Here is a 13,798-nt window from a genome sequence, read left to right on the forward strand (position 1 = left end):
GCATTGCTCTCTGATGGTCTGCCCCTATTAACTTGCTTCTGGGGTAGACATGCATAGAATTGCATAGCATCTCAGTTATATTGTAGCAAAGTTTAGCATTTGGGGGCTCGAGTATATGTCTAAAGAGCTGAAGGATTCAAATACAGTGGTACCTCGTGTTACGTACCGTCCCCCTTATAAATGCTTCGGGTTACGTGCTCCACTAACCCAGAAGTAGATGCCCCTTGTTGTGAACTTTGCCCCGGGATGCGAGTGGAAGTCGCGCCCTGGTGGCGTGGCAGCAGCGGGAGGCACCATTAGTGAAAGCACGCCTCAGGTTACGAGCAGTTTCCGGTTATGAACGGACCTCTGGAACGGATTAAGAACGTAACACAAGGTACCACTGTATGGATATGTATTTTGGTGTAGGATTGCCGCCTTAATAACTTCAGTTTGGGTCCCCTGTTAAGTGTTTAAGAGCAATGTAGTGTTTTGGTTTGCGCTTTTGCCATATTTGTTCATTTTACCTGCCCTTCAGTGGTTTGCTATTTTGTCATGCTACTGATCTCCTTGTCTTCATTTTATGTCTAAAACTCAGTGCAAAAATTCAGCTCCATTGGTTCTACTCAAGGGAGTGATCATGGTTCCACATCATAATTAATACCCACAACTTCCAACATGGAATCACTTGATGCTTCCGACCAGCTCCAATACAAAAATTAAAAACCTGCTAATAGTCACATTTATATTGGTCTGTACAGTGTACAAAGCTTATCACCCAGTTCAGTATTATTATCCCTATAATGGATAGTGGTGTGGTGGCTTTCATGAAAATGGCTTTCATGAAACTAGCCAGTATGTTCAGGACAGAGATAGGTTTTGAACTGGTGTTCTTTAGCTTATTGCTCTCTCTTAAAAACCACGTTGCACTCTTTCCCTCACACATACAGTTTTGTGCTTCAGAATCAAGAGCAAAGCCAGTGTCAGAGACAGGATATCACTGCTGCTGAGTGAGGGTGGTTATGAAACAACAACACTAAATGTACACTTTGAAAAGACATCTGAGGCTTCTTCTCCTTTGCATATGTCATGTTTTCATGGAGAAACTGCTTGGCCTAGAAATTTCAAACTTTCCCCGGGTATCGTTGAGAAAGCTTTTGACGACCTCTCCTTCTTGCCTGTATTTCAGATGTGGTCTTATGCTTCTTTTGCAAGTTACTTTGTAAAGAGTCTGGTGCTCAGCTGGTGGCCCTGAAGGTTTTGCTGCTGTTCTCCTTTAAGTGTGGCTTTGTGCGCTATGTCTCAGTTGTCCCTATCAACAATGCATTCTGGCTGGATTTCAGCTAAAAGTCTAAGAGCCCCGATGGATCAGACCCCAACTTCTATCTAGTCCAGCATCTTGTTTCCCATAGTAACCAGCCAGAAACTTGCAAGCAAGCAGGAGATGAGGGCAACAGCCTGTCCTGCTATTGTTCCCAGCAACTGGAGTTTAGAGATATGCTGCCTCATTTCTGATCCTGTATGTAACAGCATAGCAGACACTGGTAGTGTTATTCTCCACACATTTGTTGAAACATCCTTCAAAGCCATTTTAGCTGGTGGAGCAAATTCCATAATTTAACTACACACTGTGTGAAGAAATATCTCCTCTGGCTTGTTTTTCATTCAGCTTCATTGGTTGACCATAGGTCCCGGACACCTCTATAATGTCCTCCCCTTACTCATTATTCAAGCAGCATCTATCAAAATTCTCTGTTTTGCTCAAGTATTAAAAGCACAGGAGCTCTGCCTCTTTTGTATGTGGCCACCCTAAGTGTTATTTCAGATCAGGGCTCCCCCCCCCCCCAGCTGGAGCTCACCAGAGCTCAGCTCTGGCACCTCTCAGGTGGGTGCCATTGCCATTTTAAGAGAACAAGGGAGAAGTTCGTGATGAGCTCTGGCACCTCTTTTTCTAGAAAAATAGCCCTGCTTCAGATCCTTTGATCCTTGTTATTGTCGTTTTCCCTGTTTTCTCCAACTCTGCAATATGCTTTCTGAGATGTGGCAACCCAAAATGTAAACATTATTCCAAGTGAGGCAATAAATATCTCTATCATTATGGCGTCTATAGCCCACTCCTCCTCAAAGGAGCTCAAGATGGCGTAGGGGGCTCCTCCATCTCACACATACTTTGTCCTCATAACAAGCTTCTGAGGTAGGTTAGGCAAGAGAGAGAGAGTCTGCTCCCAAGATCATCCCATAAGTTTCATGGCTATGTGGGGATTTGAATCAAACGCTCTAACCATGATGCCTCTTTTCCTCTTTTTAACTCTATCCAAGTTGGTGGGCATAACTGCTTCCTGTGGCAGTGAGTTCCATAGTTTCATTATGTTCTGCATGAAGAAGCGCTGTCTTTTGTCTGTGCTGAATCTTCCAACATTCAGCTTCCCAGGATGCCCCTGAGCTCTAGTCTTATGAGAGGAGAAAACTTTTACTAAACCCACTTTCTCCATGGCGTACATAGTTTTTATAAACTTTTGTAATTTTGCCTCTTATTCGCTTTTCCTGTAAACTAAAAGTCCCAGACGTTGCAACCTTTCTTCATAGAGGAAATCCATTCATACATCCCCTTAACCATCTGCATTGCTGTTTTCTGAACTTTTTCCTACTCTACAATATCCTTTTTCAGGTGTGGTGACCAAAAGTGTGCACAGTATTCCAAATACAGTCACATCATAGATTCATATAACAGTATTATGATATTAGCAGTTTTATTTTCAGTCCCTTACCTAATGATCCCTAGCATGTCCTTTGCCTTTTTCACAGCTGCTGCAAATTGGGTTGATGTCTTTATCGAGCTATCCACTATGACCCCAAGGTCTGTTGCTACCAGTTCAGTCCCAATGAGTGTATATGTGAAATTAATACTTTTCTGGTCAGGCAGGCATCACTTTCCTCTTTCTCACATTGAATTGCATTTGCTGTTTATTCCTAATTTCTGCTTCTTGCTGTTTAACCAATGCCTGATCCAGGAGAGTACCCCTCCTCTTATTCCATGACTGCTAAGCTTAATCAGGAAACTTCTAAGGCACAGTCATTTGGGTAGCTAGAGATTTTATCTCTTTGTTGTTACCAGAGCACTTAAGGAGCCAATCTTTGTGAGGATAGCTGAAGTCACTCATAACTGCAACATTCCCTCTTTTGAATGCTTCCTTCATTTCATCCTTCATCTCAATATTTCCCTAGGCATTTTGATCAGGCAGATGATAGCACACCCACAGTACTAACTTAAACACCCACTGGTCCCACCCTGGCTATCTGGAAGTTGTCTGTCTGCAGTCCTGGGAATAGATTAAGAAAATGCATAAGCATCTTTTGAGAAGAAGAGTGAGGTGTGCCTCCAAGTTTAATTCAGAAAAAGGAATATATTTGCACATCTATAAGGTCAAAGTTTAGCACTGATCTAGATGAACAAGGATGATTCCCCAATTTTCTTCTTTTGAAGCAGAGAACAAGTAGAGGTGGCCATTGCAATCCCAACTCTCCAAGCATTGGGAATTAAATTACAACCAGGATGGTGTTTTTTCTTTCTTTTTCTTCTTGTTGTCTGTGCAGACAGACTTTTATTTACTGTATTTACTTTTATTTACTTTCTGTGAATCATGATTTCTACCCACCTTGTTTTCAGCTGTTAAAAATAGGCATCATTTCCTCTTCACCAATATATTTTATTAATATTCCCTCTGTTTCTGGGAGCTCATCCTTAGGATGTGACAATATATTTCCTTTTATCAAATCAGCAGCAGAGCACAGTGGAGAGAGGCTGCTGTTCTCTTTCTAACACCTTTCCATGCTTCTGACGCTATCCAGACTGGCTTCACCAGAGCATGCTCCTATCCACCCGGGTGCTCTGATTTCTGACCTAATCAAATGTTTTCAGTAGGTACACATTCTTATTTGGTTTCTGTTTTCAAAATACACTTCAAAACCAGTCTCCTTCAAAAAGGCTTTTATGCACAGTTTCTGCACCAGGCAAGGATCTGCTTCCCGCTTGCCTCTCATTAGTTTCTTTGTTAGGAATCCAGGTTGTATTGTAGTATTTGACATTTAACCTTGATACCTTAGAAAGGAGCTAATGAGAGGCAAGTGAGAGGCAGGTCCCTGACTGCTGCTGGAATATTTCCAAGCAATTTAGAAAACACTGCTATCCATGGTTAGTGTGTGTAGGTTTTTCATACTAGTACATTTCAGTGGCTGGAGTGGACTTGCTCAAACCTTTCATGCTCCATCCATATTAAAGAACTTTCAATGTAAGGGAAAGCTGCAAAACACCTGGCGTACACCAGCATGGTGTAGTGGTTAGTGTGTCAGACTAGGACTTGATAGAACAGGGTTCAAATCCTCACTCAACTATGAAGCTCACTGGGTGGCTTAGGGCCAGTCACTGCCTCTCAGCCTAACCTACCTCACAGGGTTGATGTGAAGAGAAAATGAAGAGAGGGAGAAGCATATACAATCCTTAGATGAAAAGATGGTATATAAATTAACTGACTAAATAATAAAATTTTGTTGAGTGGAAGAAAGTTAGGCTGCCCATAATGGTGGCTCTTAGTTCAATCCAAAGCATGTTGACTCAGGAGGAGTAAAAAGGTAAAGGACCCCTGACAGTTAAGTCCAGTCACGGACGACTCTAGGGTTGCGGCACTCATCTTGCTTTACTGACCGAGGGAGCTGGCGTTTGTCCGCAGACAGTTTTTCTGGGTCATGTGGCCAGCATGACTAAGCCGCCAGAGCAGTGCATGGAAACGCCATTTACCTCCCCGCCAAAGCAGTACCTATTTATCTACTTGCACTTTAACATGCTTTTGAACTGCTAGGTGGGCAGGAGCTAGGACCGAGCAACGGGAGCTTACCCTGTCATGGGGATTCGAACCGCCGACCTTCCAAGCGGCAAGCCTACTAAATAGGTCCCACTAAATTCAGTAGGACTTGCTGTCTTGTAGGGATGTTTTTGGGATCACAGCCTCAGAAACAGCAACTGAGACAAAATATGGCTGCTTTCTCCAGCTCGGTCCCCTTCAGATATTTTCAATTACAATTCTCATCAGTCCCAGCTGGCACAGCAAATGGCCAAAACATCTTGAGGGCATCAGGCTACAGAAGGATGACCTAATCAAAGCTCCATTGACTGCAGTGACTCTGAGGAAGTGTTTGAGGGATCATCCCCTCCATTCTGAATGTGTGACTTGGAACCCATCAAGCTGAACCCCCATCATTCTGCCCGGACACTGTCTAGCTCTGAGGGCCTTCTGGTGGTTCCCTTACTGTGAGAAGTAAGGTTAAAGGGAACCAGACAGAGGACCTTCTCAGTAGTGGCTCCCGCCCTGTGGAACGCCCTCCCATCAGATGTCAAGGAAATAAATAACTACCTGACTTTTAGAAGACATCTGAAGGCAGCCCTGTTTAGGGAAGTTTTTAACGTTCGATGTTTTATTGAATTTTTAATATTTTGTTGAAAGCCGCCCCAAATGGCTGGTGAAACCCAGCCAAATGGGCGGTGTGTGTGTGTTTGTGTGTATAAAAAATTATTATTTTATATTATATTATTACAATTTGCATCCCACAGAATTCAAATTGTAATACAATAAAATACAAGGGATGAAATAAGCAATACAAATGCAATTAAAAATCAGTATGAATATTCAATGCAGACATGCTGCAGACCACCTGAATAAAGCTCATGGTCCACAGAGCAATTTGGGAAACCATGCCCTATGAAACAACTTTTGGACTCAGTGGGACTTACTTCTGAGCAGCCATGAATAGGCTCTCACTGTACGGCTTCATTTGCACACAGATGTAGCTGAATGTTCACCATCATATCTGAGCTCCTGGCAGACAACAGTTTTCTCAAAGCTGCTCAGAAACATTTCTGTTCTTAAAGTTAACCTCTGCACCCGACAGAGACACTGATGAGAAGCAACTGGGAGGCAAACTCTTGCCTAATGTGGAAATGTTGCATGGCAAGTGTTTTGTAGACATGTGGAGAATTGAGGGAAACTGTTTTTTGTTTTTTTTTAACAGCACTTTGCAAGCATGGAAATAATAATAGAGCAGGTGACAACTTGGAGGGAGATTTTGACTAACATGTCATGTATTTTGTGCATTTCATTGCACATTGCCTCTAGCACTTATATAGCATAGTAGCAATATATAGATATTAAAAAGAAATAAACTGTATGCAATGTCACATTGGAGAAATCCAGAGGTGCTCAAAAGCAGGGAACTGATGCACAAATGTACGTCTTACAGTTCTTAGATCTTATGACCAGTCACTGTGAGGACCTGAGGGTAATTGCCATGACAGCTAGAGACAAGCTCTTCCCATGATCCAACAAATCCAGTGATCATCACATACCCTTGGTCCTCTTGGTCCTCCCTGTGTGCCAAAACTTTTCCTTCTCCGTTTGTTGGGTGGATAATGATGCTTAGGAGCTGTGGAACAATGCTCTAGCATCCATCCCCCCCTGACCTTTTGCTCCTCTTGGAGCAAAAGAAGAAATGGGACTGTGTTGATCTTATTTCAGTGGGACCTGCGCCTAAGAAAGTGCAAAGATTGCAGCTTTTGTTATATATTTTGTGGCTTATTTTGCACCAGTGAACAAGAGCGTTAGTCATTGCACCTTAACCTTGAATAGCAGCTGTCTCTTGCACACATACTCCTAAATGAACTGCATTATCAAAATTGCAACTTGAAAGAGCAAAGCTTTTGAATCCTGACCTGTCAGTAATGTCTGCGTCATACCAGACAACCTCTCAGAATCAAGATTAACATGTTATAGATGACAAGGCCGGCATAGGCCAGTGTTTATGAAAATTGTGTTTCCTCTTTTTATTTTGGGTCTGTTGACCACAATAAATTAATAATGATTTTTGCCATTTCTAAAAATTATTAATTACCATTTATCTACACCCTTTGCAACATATGACCTGCCATTTTACTGACAGAACCTTTTTTTAAAAGAAAAAGAAAATTTCCTTTGCAGGTCTTTTTAAAGCCTAAACAGTATATAGACAAAGGAAATTTGTTTAGTGAATTCCAGCAGCTCTCACGGAATTTCAGTATGGAGGTGAAACAGTTATTTCTCTGCCTTCAAAAAAGTGGCATTTGAATCAGACGATCAAATAAGCCATTATTATTGACAGCCTAGTTGCATGGTGTACTCTTAGAGATTGACAGGTTGCTTAGTTAGATTTAGCAACATATTTAGCAGAATAATGTCTTTAGAGTGAGTTTTCTGTTGTAGCAGCCATGCATGTTTTCATATATGTTGCACTTTTTCATATGTGAAAGCAAAATGACCCTTTCCAAAAGTGATATATATAGTTATACATATTAATGTGGGTTAAACCACTGAGCCTAGGGCTTGCTGATAAGAAGGTCGGCGGCCCAAATCCCCACAACGGGGTGAGCTCCCATTGCTTGGTCCCTGCTCCTGCCCACCTAGCAGTTCGAAAGCACATCAAAGTGCAAGTAGATAAATAGGTACCACTCCAGCGGGAAGGTAAACAGCGTTTCTGTGTACTGCTCTGGTTTGCCAGAAGCGGCTTAGTCATGCTGGCCACATGACCCGGAAGCTGTATGCCGGCTCCCTCGGCCAATAAAGCGAGATGAGCGCCGCAACCCCAGAGTTGTCTGCGACTGAACCTAATGGTCAGGGGTCCCTTTACCTTTACCTAGTACTCCAAAGTTCCCTGTAATAAAGGAGTGGGGAATATTTTTCAGCATGAACTGCACCTTCCTTTCTAGGAAATGTTACAAGAGCCAAGGGCTGGGGGGGGGCAGAGGCAAAAGTGAGGGGAGCAACTGCTGTTAAATTTTACCTTTCCACAGTAGCCTGGCTTCTATACATATTTCCAGACCCCCTTTTCCATGCACATAGGAGCCAACTCCTAGGGGCTGGGGGGTCTTGCCCCCCCAAATATTTACGGTCCCCCCCCCCAAATGATGGGCATTGCAATTCAAATGGTGTGTGTTCACCGTGTCATGTGATCGTTTATGCAGCGCTTTTCTGTCTCCCACATTTTATTCAAATTGGCACCTCTGTCCACGCAGATATGCAAGATGCATTATCAAAGTTCAAGGGACACATTCCAGCTAGGCAAAAATACCTGAGGTACAAATATTGTACTCTCTGGACCTCTCATGGAGGAGGTTCATGAAGAAGGGCCTCAGCTGATGATTGCAGGATCTGGGTTGGTTCATCTGGAGAGAGGGGGTCCTTGAGCTATTGTGCCTGCAAGTGCAGTCAAGAAACATTCCTTAGACCCTGGGACATTTGATGTTTCCTTTTTGGTTGACACAGAACATCCTAGCTGATAAAGTGGTGTTATGAAAGCTTGTAAAAAAACCATAGATTTCTTATCTAGAGATATTATCTATATACAACCTTCTTTCTCCTTTTCTGCCTTTCTTCCTGGCACCCTGAAAAACAAAAGACAAAGAAGTTCCCGTGATAAGCTTGCTTTGTGTGCCAAAGGCTTTCTACAAAATTCAGTAAAGTTAGTAAACAGTCTCTGCCTCCAACTTACTTTATTGATATTGAATTGGCTGTTTTTTTTACAAACTGGCTATTTAAAAAAATATTGATGGTAAATCTCCAATAAATCTAGGGGAAGGGGAAGGGGTTAGCCAGTAGATTTCAGGTATCCAGTCCTCCTCAGATCCATTTTGGATTGAACTACATACTCTGGAGTCTGGCCAGTTTTGAAATTGCCCCAATGTTTCCTGGAGCCATTGCCCTCATGCCTTTCTTTTTGCAGCTTACTAGTACATGGGAAGCAGTGTGGATGACTCAGACAAATGCCATGGCTACAGCTGTGGTCTTGGATAAGAGGAATATATTGCTAAGAACCATGGGAAATTTAATCAATAGCCTTGTTCCCAACACAGTTAAATTTTGCTCCAAGCAGCACCTCAGTTCCTGCAACATGAAGGTGAGAAGGGTTTCTAGGAAAGCTGAAACAGGGATTGAGGCTGCTAGTCCCAGGAATAGAATATCTTCACTGGCTAACAGGGCCAAATCTGCCTCAGACCCAGTCTGGCTCAGTTTTAATAATAATAATAATAATAATAATAATAATAATTTCTACCTGCCCATCTGGCTGGGTTTCCCCAGCCACTCTGGGACGTTTCCAACAAAATATTAAAAATTCAATAAAACATCAAACATTAAAAACTTCCCTAAACAGGGCTGCCTTCAGATGTCTTCCAAAAGTCGGATAGTTGTTTATTTCCTTGACATCTGATGGGAGGGCTTTCCACAGGGTGGGCGCCACTACCGAGAAGGGAAATTTTCTAGGAAAAATATGGATGAACCAATCACTGTTTGCAACCATAGACTGATAGATGGTGTGAGTGCAAGAATGGTTTTGCATCTGTATTTGTTTTTTTTAATTAATTTTTTAAATATTTATTTATACAACAAGAAAAAAACACACACCAAAAAACACAAATACCAAATTACACACAAATTACAAAAATAACCATAGACACATAATTTTCTTGGCAAACAATAAAACATCTATTGGTCTTAACACTAAAGACCCAACTTCCTGTCTATTCCATATTTCAAATTCATATTACTTATTGCCAATACACATTTTTTTCATAATTAAACTTATTCTCAATAAATCTAATTTCTTCTATCTACCTAGCAACTATTACTGAAGTTCCTTGAATGCTGCAACAGAATTTAAACTACTATATTTATTTTTCAGATATTCTTTGAAAACCTCCCATTTAGAAACAAATTCCTGTTTTGATTTATTCTTTATTTTTTCTGATAAACCATCTAATTCGGCATATTCTGTCAGCTTTTGGATCCAATCTTGTATAGAGGGGATTTCATTACTCTTCCATTTTGCTGTGATCAAAAATCAAGGTTTTTTGAGGTTTTGCATCTGTATTTGAATGTAAGTTATTGGCATGCACACTCATTTTTCTTTGCATCTCCTACCTCAGTAGGATTTGGAAACATCCACATCTATTTTACCAGCATTGCGGAAACAACTTATTACCTTTATCCTGATACTTCCTATGAATAAAGCTGGCCAACTTACATACACATTTGAAGGGGATTGCCCATGATACCATGTACGATGCCTGTGATAATTGCAGTAGGTATGGCATCCATTTAGCATGTGCAGGAATGATGTGGTGTTAAATAATGACCCTCTCGAGTCTGATTTTTTAGTTTTTGAGAAACATAAATATGTAATTGTGCACTGACTTCAGCAAGTCTTTCCTGCTGTCTCAGTGGTGTGAGAAAATGCCTCCTGGGTGATCTGCAGACTTCCAAATACATAAAACATGCAATATGCTAGGATCCTCAATGCATAGTTTTGCATATTGAGTGGACATAGATACAGTGGTACCTCGGGTTACATACGCTTCAGGTTACAGACTCCGCTAACCCAGAAATAGTACCTCGGGTTAAGAACTTTGCTTCAGGATGAGAACAGAAATCGTGCAGCAGCGGCGCAGCAGGAGGCCCCTTTAGCTAAAGTGGTGCTTCAGGTTAAGAACAGTTTCAGGTTAAGAACGGACCTCCAGAATGAATTAAGTATGTAACCAGAGGTACCACTGTACTACATTTTAATCTTTAGACATGAAAATGTGAAAGCACACGTCTGCTGGTGCGTGAGGAGAGTTGTTCTTCTGCAGACTATTTGGAAGAATAAGGAGATAGAAAGAGACTCTCTTGCCTCCATTTTATGTATAATCTAAAGCAGATGGGGAACCTGGTGGCCACAGTGTGATGGACTACAACTTCCATCAGCCCCAGCTGGCATGTCCAGTGGTCAGGGATTGTGAGAGTTGGAGTCCAATAGCATTTGGAGCAACATAGACTCTTTACCCCTGTAATACAGGAACTTGTAGCCCTGGGTCTGGTAAGTGCCTGGACAAAAAATGCTATTGTAATATATAGCACCTTCAGTTTCATAATGGAAGAAAGGCAAGATATTAATGCAACAGATGAATAATAATTTACAAGAATTTACTACGTAGTTTCTAAAAGGTCAAGCTAGCTACAAGGCCAATTCTGAATGCAAATGCTCTCTGAACCATTGCTTTACCACTATCTGCATTTATTTACACACATGCAGGATGAACACAGATGGAAACACTCAACTTAAACAGGCTGTTTCCAGTCTGCCTCACATTGCAAGCCTATTCCTCATGTCACGCACAGACACCTTGATTACATTTGGTTGGGAAGGGGATATTTGCTAGCCCTTCAGAAGGCCAGATATTGAGATACACAGCCAGCTATTTAGTTCCCATGACAACATATTACCTGCAATTTGTCTAGCAATAGATTATGCCAGGCTCGACCTGGACAACTGGCTTGACCACTTCAGCAGTCCTATTCTTCTCTAGATCTCAAACATAAAACCATACTTGGAAAGAACTTTGGAGGTCACCTAGTTCAACTCCCTGCTCACAATAATATGATCACACAAGTAGAGAGGAAACAGTAGATAGGAAGCCAAGGTCATTCAGAAAAGAATTTGCTAATAGATGGGTCTCATGGCTCAAAGTGTTTCTTCAAAGCCCTCAAAGCCTTGTTTATAAGATGCACTTGTTCGCTTAGAAAACAATTGTCCAAAATAAAACAAAGTAATCTGCTGTTACCTTACAGGTACGGTGTCACTTATATCCCTGGCTGTGCTTTCATATGAACGCTATTGCACCATGATGGGTACAACTGAAGCTGATGCCACAAACTACAAGAAAGTATGGCTGGGAATCTTCGTGTCCTGGATGTATTCTTTATTCTGGACCTTGCCACCACTTTTTGGATGGAGTAGCTATGGACCAGAAGGACCAGGCACGACATGTTCAGTTAACTGGCATTCACGGGATGCTAACAATGTATCTTACATAATTTGCCTCTTCGTCTTTTGCCTTGTCCTTCCTTTTATCATTATTGTTTACTGCTATGGGAAGCTGCTGTGTGCCATAAAGCAGGTGAGTGAATTTTTCAATCTTTTCGACAGAGTGTCAGTGTGTTGTGTTGCATCCAATGGCAAGTCAAAGTCAGATCAAGGTACATGCAGGTCCCACTTACTGAACACAATGCTTTCCCTGGAATTCATTCATTAGATGAGCATTTGTATGAGTCCACAGTTTCCATTGATTTCTATAGGATCATTTCTCATATTGGATTTGTCCAATCTCCCTACCCCCTCTCTCCATGGTTTCTTCCTGAAATGACTGCAGCCAACTAGCAAAAGAGAGGCAAAGGAAAAACTGATTTGTGGATTTTTGTAAACGATCAGGGAATTAGCCAGACCTGTGTGTACATGGCAGAAACAACCAGGACCTTGGACAGCTCCAAAGGGGCTCCTCTGGCTGAAACATTTTCCTCCAAAGATGCTTATCTAAGTGGAGAACTAGATCCTAGTGAAGTTTGGCAAACGCAAGTCAAAGTCAGATCAAAATAGGCTGGAGTGCAGTAGACTATCTCCCTGGAGGTAATGGCTGGGTGGTTAAAGGGCCCTAATCTTATTTTACAGTACAGTATTTGACTTCTGTAAGGCTGGGGAGAAAGAGGTACTGCAGGGGACTCATCCTCTGAGTCAAAGGTGGTGGCAGTTCTGTTCCCTTTAAAGGAAATGGCATTTCCAGTAGTCCGAGTCATATGAACATTTTCCTTTTGCTGAAGATGCACCATGAAAGCAATAATAATAATAATAATAATAATAATAATAATAATTTTTATTTATATCCCGCCCTCCCCAGCCGAAGCCGGGCTCAGGGCGGCTAACAACAATAAAACAGTATAAAAGTACAGCACAAACAACACTCTAAAATCATTCATTATAAAATTAATTAATTCAAGCCACTGGCAACCATTGGGCCAGAGCTCCGCGAAAATTGCCGAGGGAGGGAGTCAGGCTGTGCCCTGGCCAAAGGCCTGGTGGAACAGCTCTGTCTTGCAGGCCCTGCGGAAAGATGTCAAGTCCCGCAGGGCCCTGGTCTCTTGTGACAGAGTGTTCCACCAGATCGGAGCCACGGCCGAAAAAGCCCTGGCTCTAGTTGAGGCCAGCCTAAGTTCTCTGCGGCCTGGGACCTTCAAGATGTTTTTATTTGAAGACCGTAAATTTCTCTGTGGGGCATACCAGGAGAGGCGGTCCTGTAGGTATGAGGGTCCTAGGCTGTATAGGGCTTTAAAGGTTAAAACCAGCACCTTAAACTTGATCCTGTACTCCACCGGGAGCCAGTGCAGCTGGTATAGCACCGGGTGAATGTGATCTCGCAGCGAAGACCCCGTAAGGAGTCTCGCTGCAGCATTCTGCACCCGCTGGAGTTTCTGGGTCAGTCTCAAGGGCAGCCCCACGTAGAGCGAGTTACAATAATCCAGTCTGGAGGTGACCGTCGCGTGGATCACAGTGGCTAGGTCAGGGCAAGAGAGGTAAGGAGCCAACTGCTTAGCTTGGCGGAGATGGAAAAATGCCGCCTTTGTTGTAGCTGCAATCTGCGCCTCCATGGAAAGGGAGGTGTCGAAGAGTACACCCAAACTCTTAACGGACGGTGCTGGCAAATGATTTATTTGAAATAAGAGTCTTTATATGGTGAGCAAACTAAAATTAAACACTAAAAGGGCAAATGTAAAGATAAGATTGAGTGAGTGTTGGAGCAAGTAAATATGTTAACATAATAATAATACCTGAAGGAGCGTCTCCACCCCCATCGTTCTGCCCGGACACTGAGGTCCAATGCCGAGGGCCTTCTGGCAGTTCCCTCACTGCAAGAAGCCAAGTTACAGGGAAC

General features: G+C 42.3%; 1 protein-coding gene across 1 annotated transcript in view; it reads left to right on the forward strand.

The window, feature by feature from the left end:
* The window catches only part of LOC308477882 (vertebrate ancient opsin-like), a 108,073-nt gene that overhangs the window by 1,997 nt on the left and 92,278 nt on the right, over positions 1-13,798 (forward strand). Inside the window, exon 3 of the mRNA XM_081006964.1 lies at positions 11,664-11,992. Coding sequence (XP_080863090.1) covers positions 11,664-11,992 — 329 coding nt within the window. The remainder of the gene's footprint in view (positions 1-11,663; positions 11,993-13,798) is intronic.

Source organism: Podarcis pityusensis (genome assembly GCF_964106645.2).
Source record: "Podarcis pityusensis genome assembly, chromosome: 5".
In the NCBI taxonomy this organism is placed as follows: domain Eukaryota; kingdom Metazoa; phylum Chordata; class Lepidosauria; order Squamata; family Lacertidae; genus Podarcis; species Podarcis pityusensis.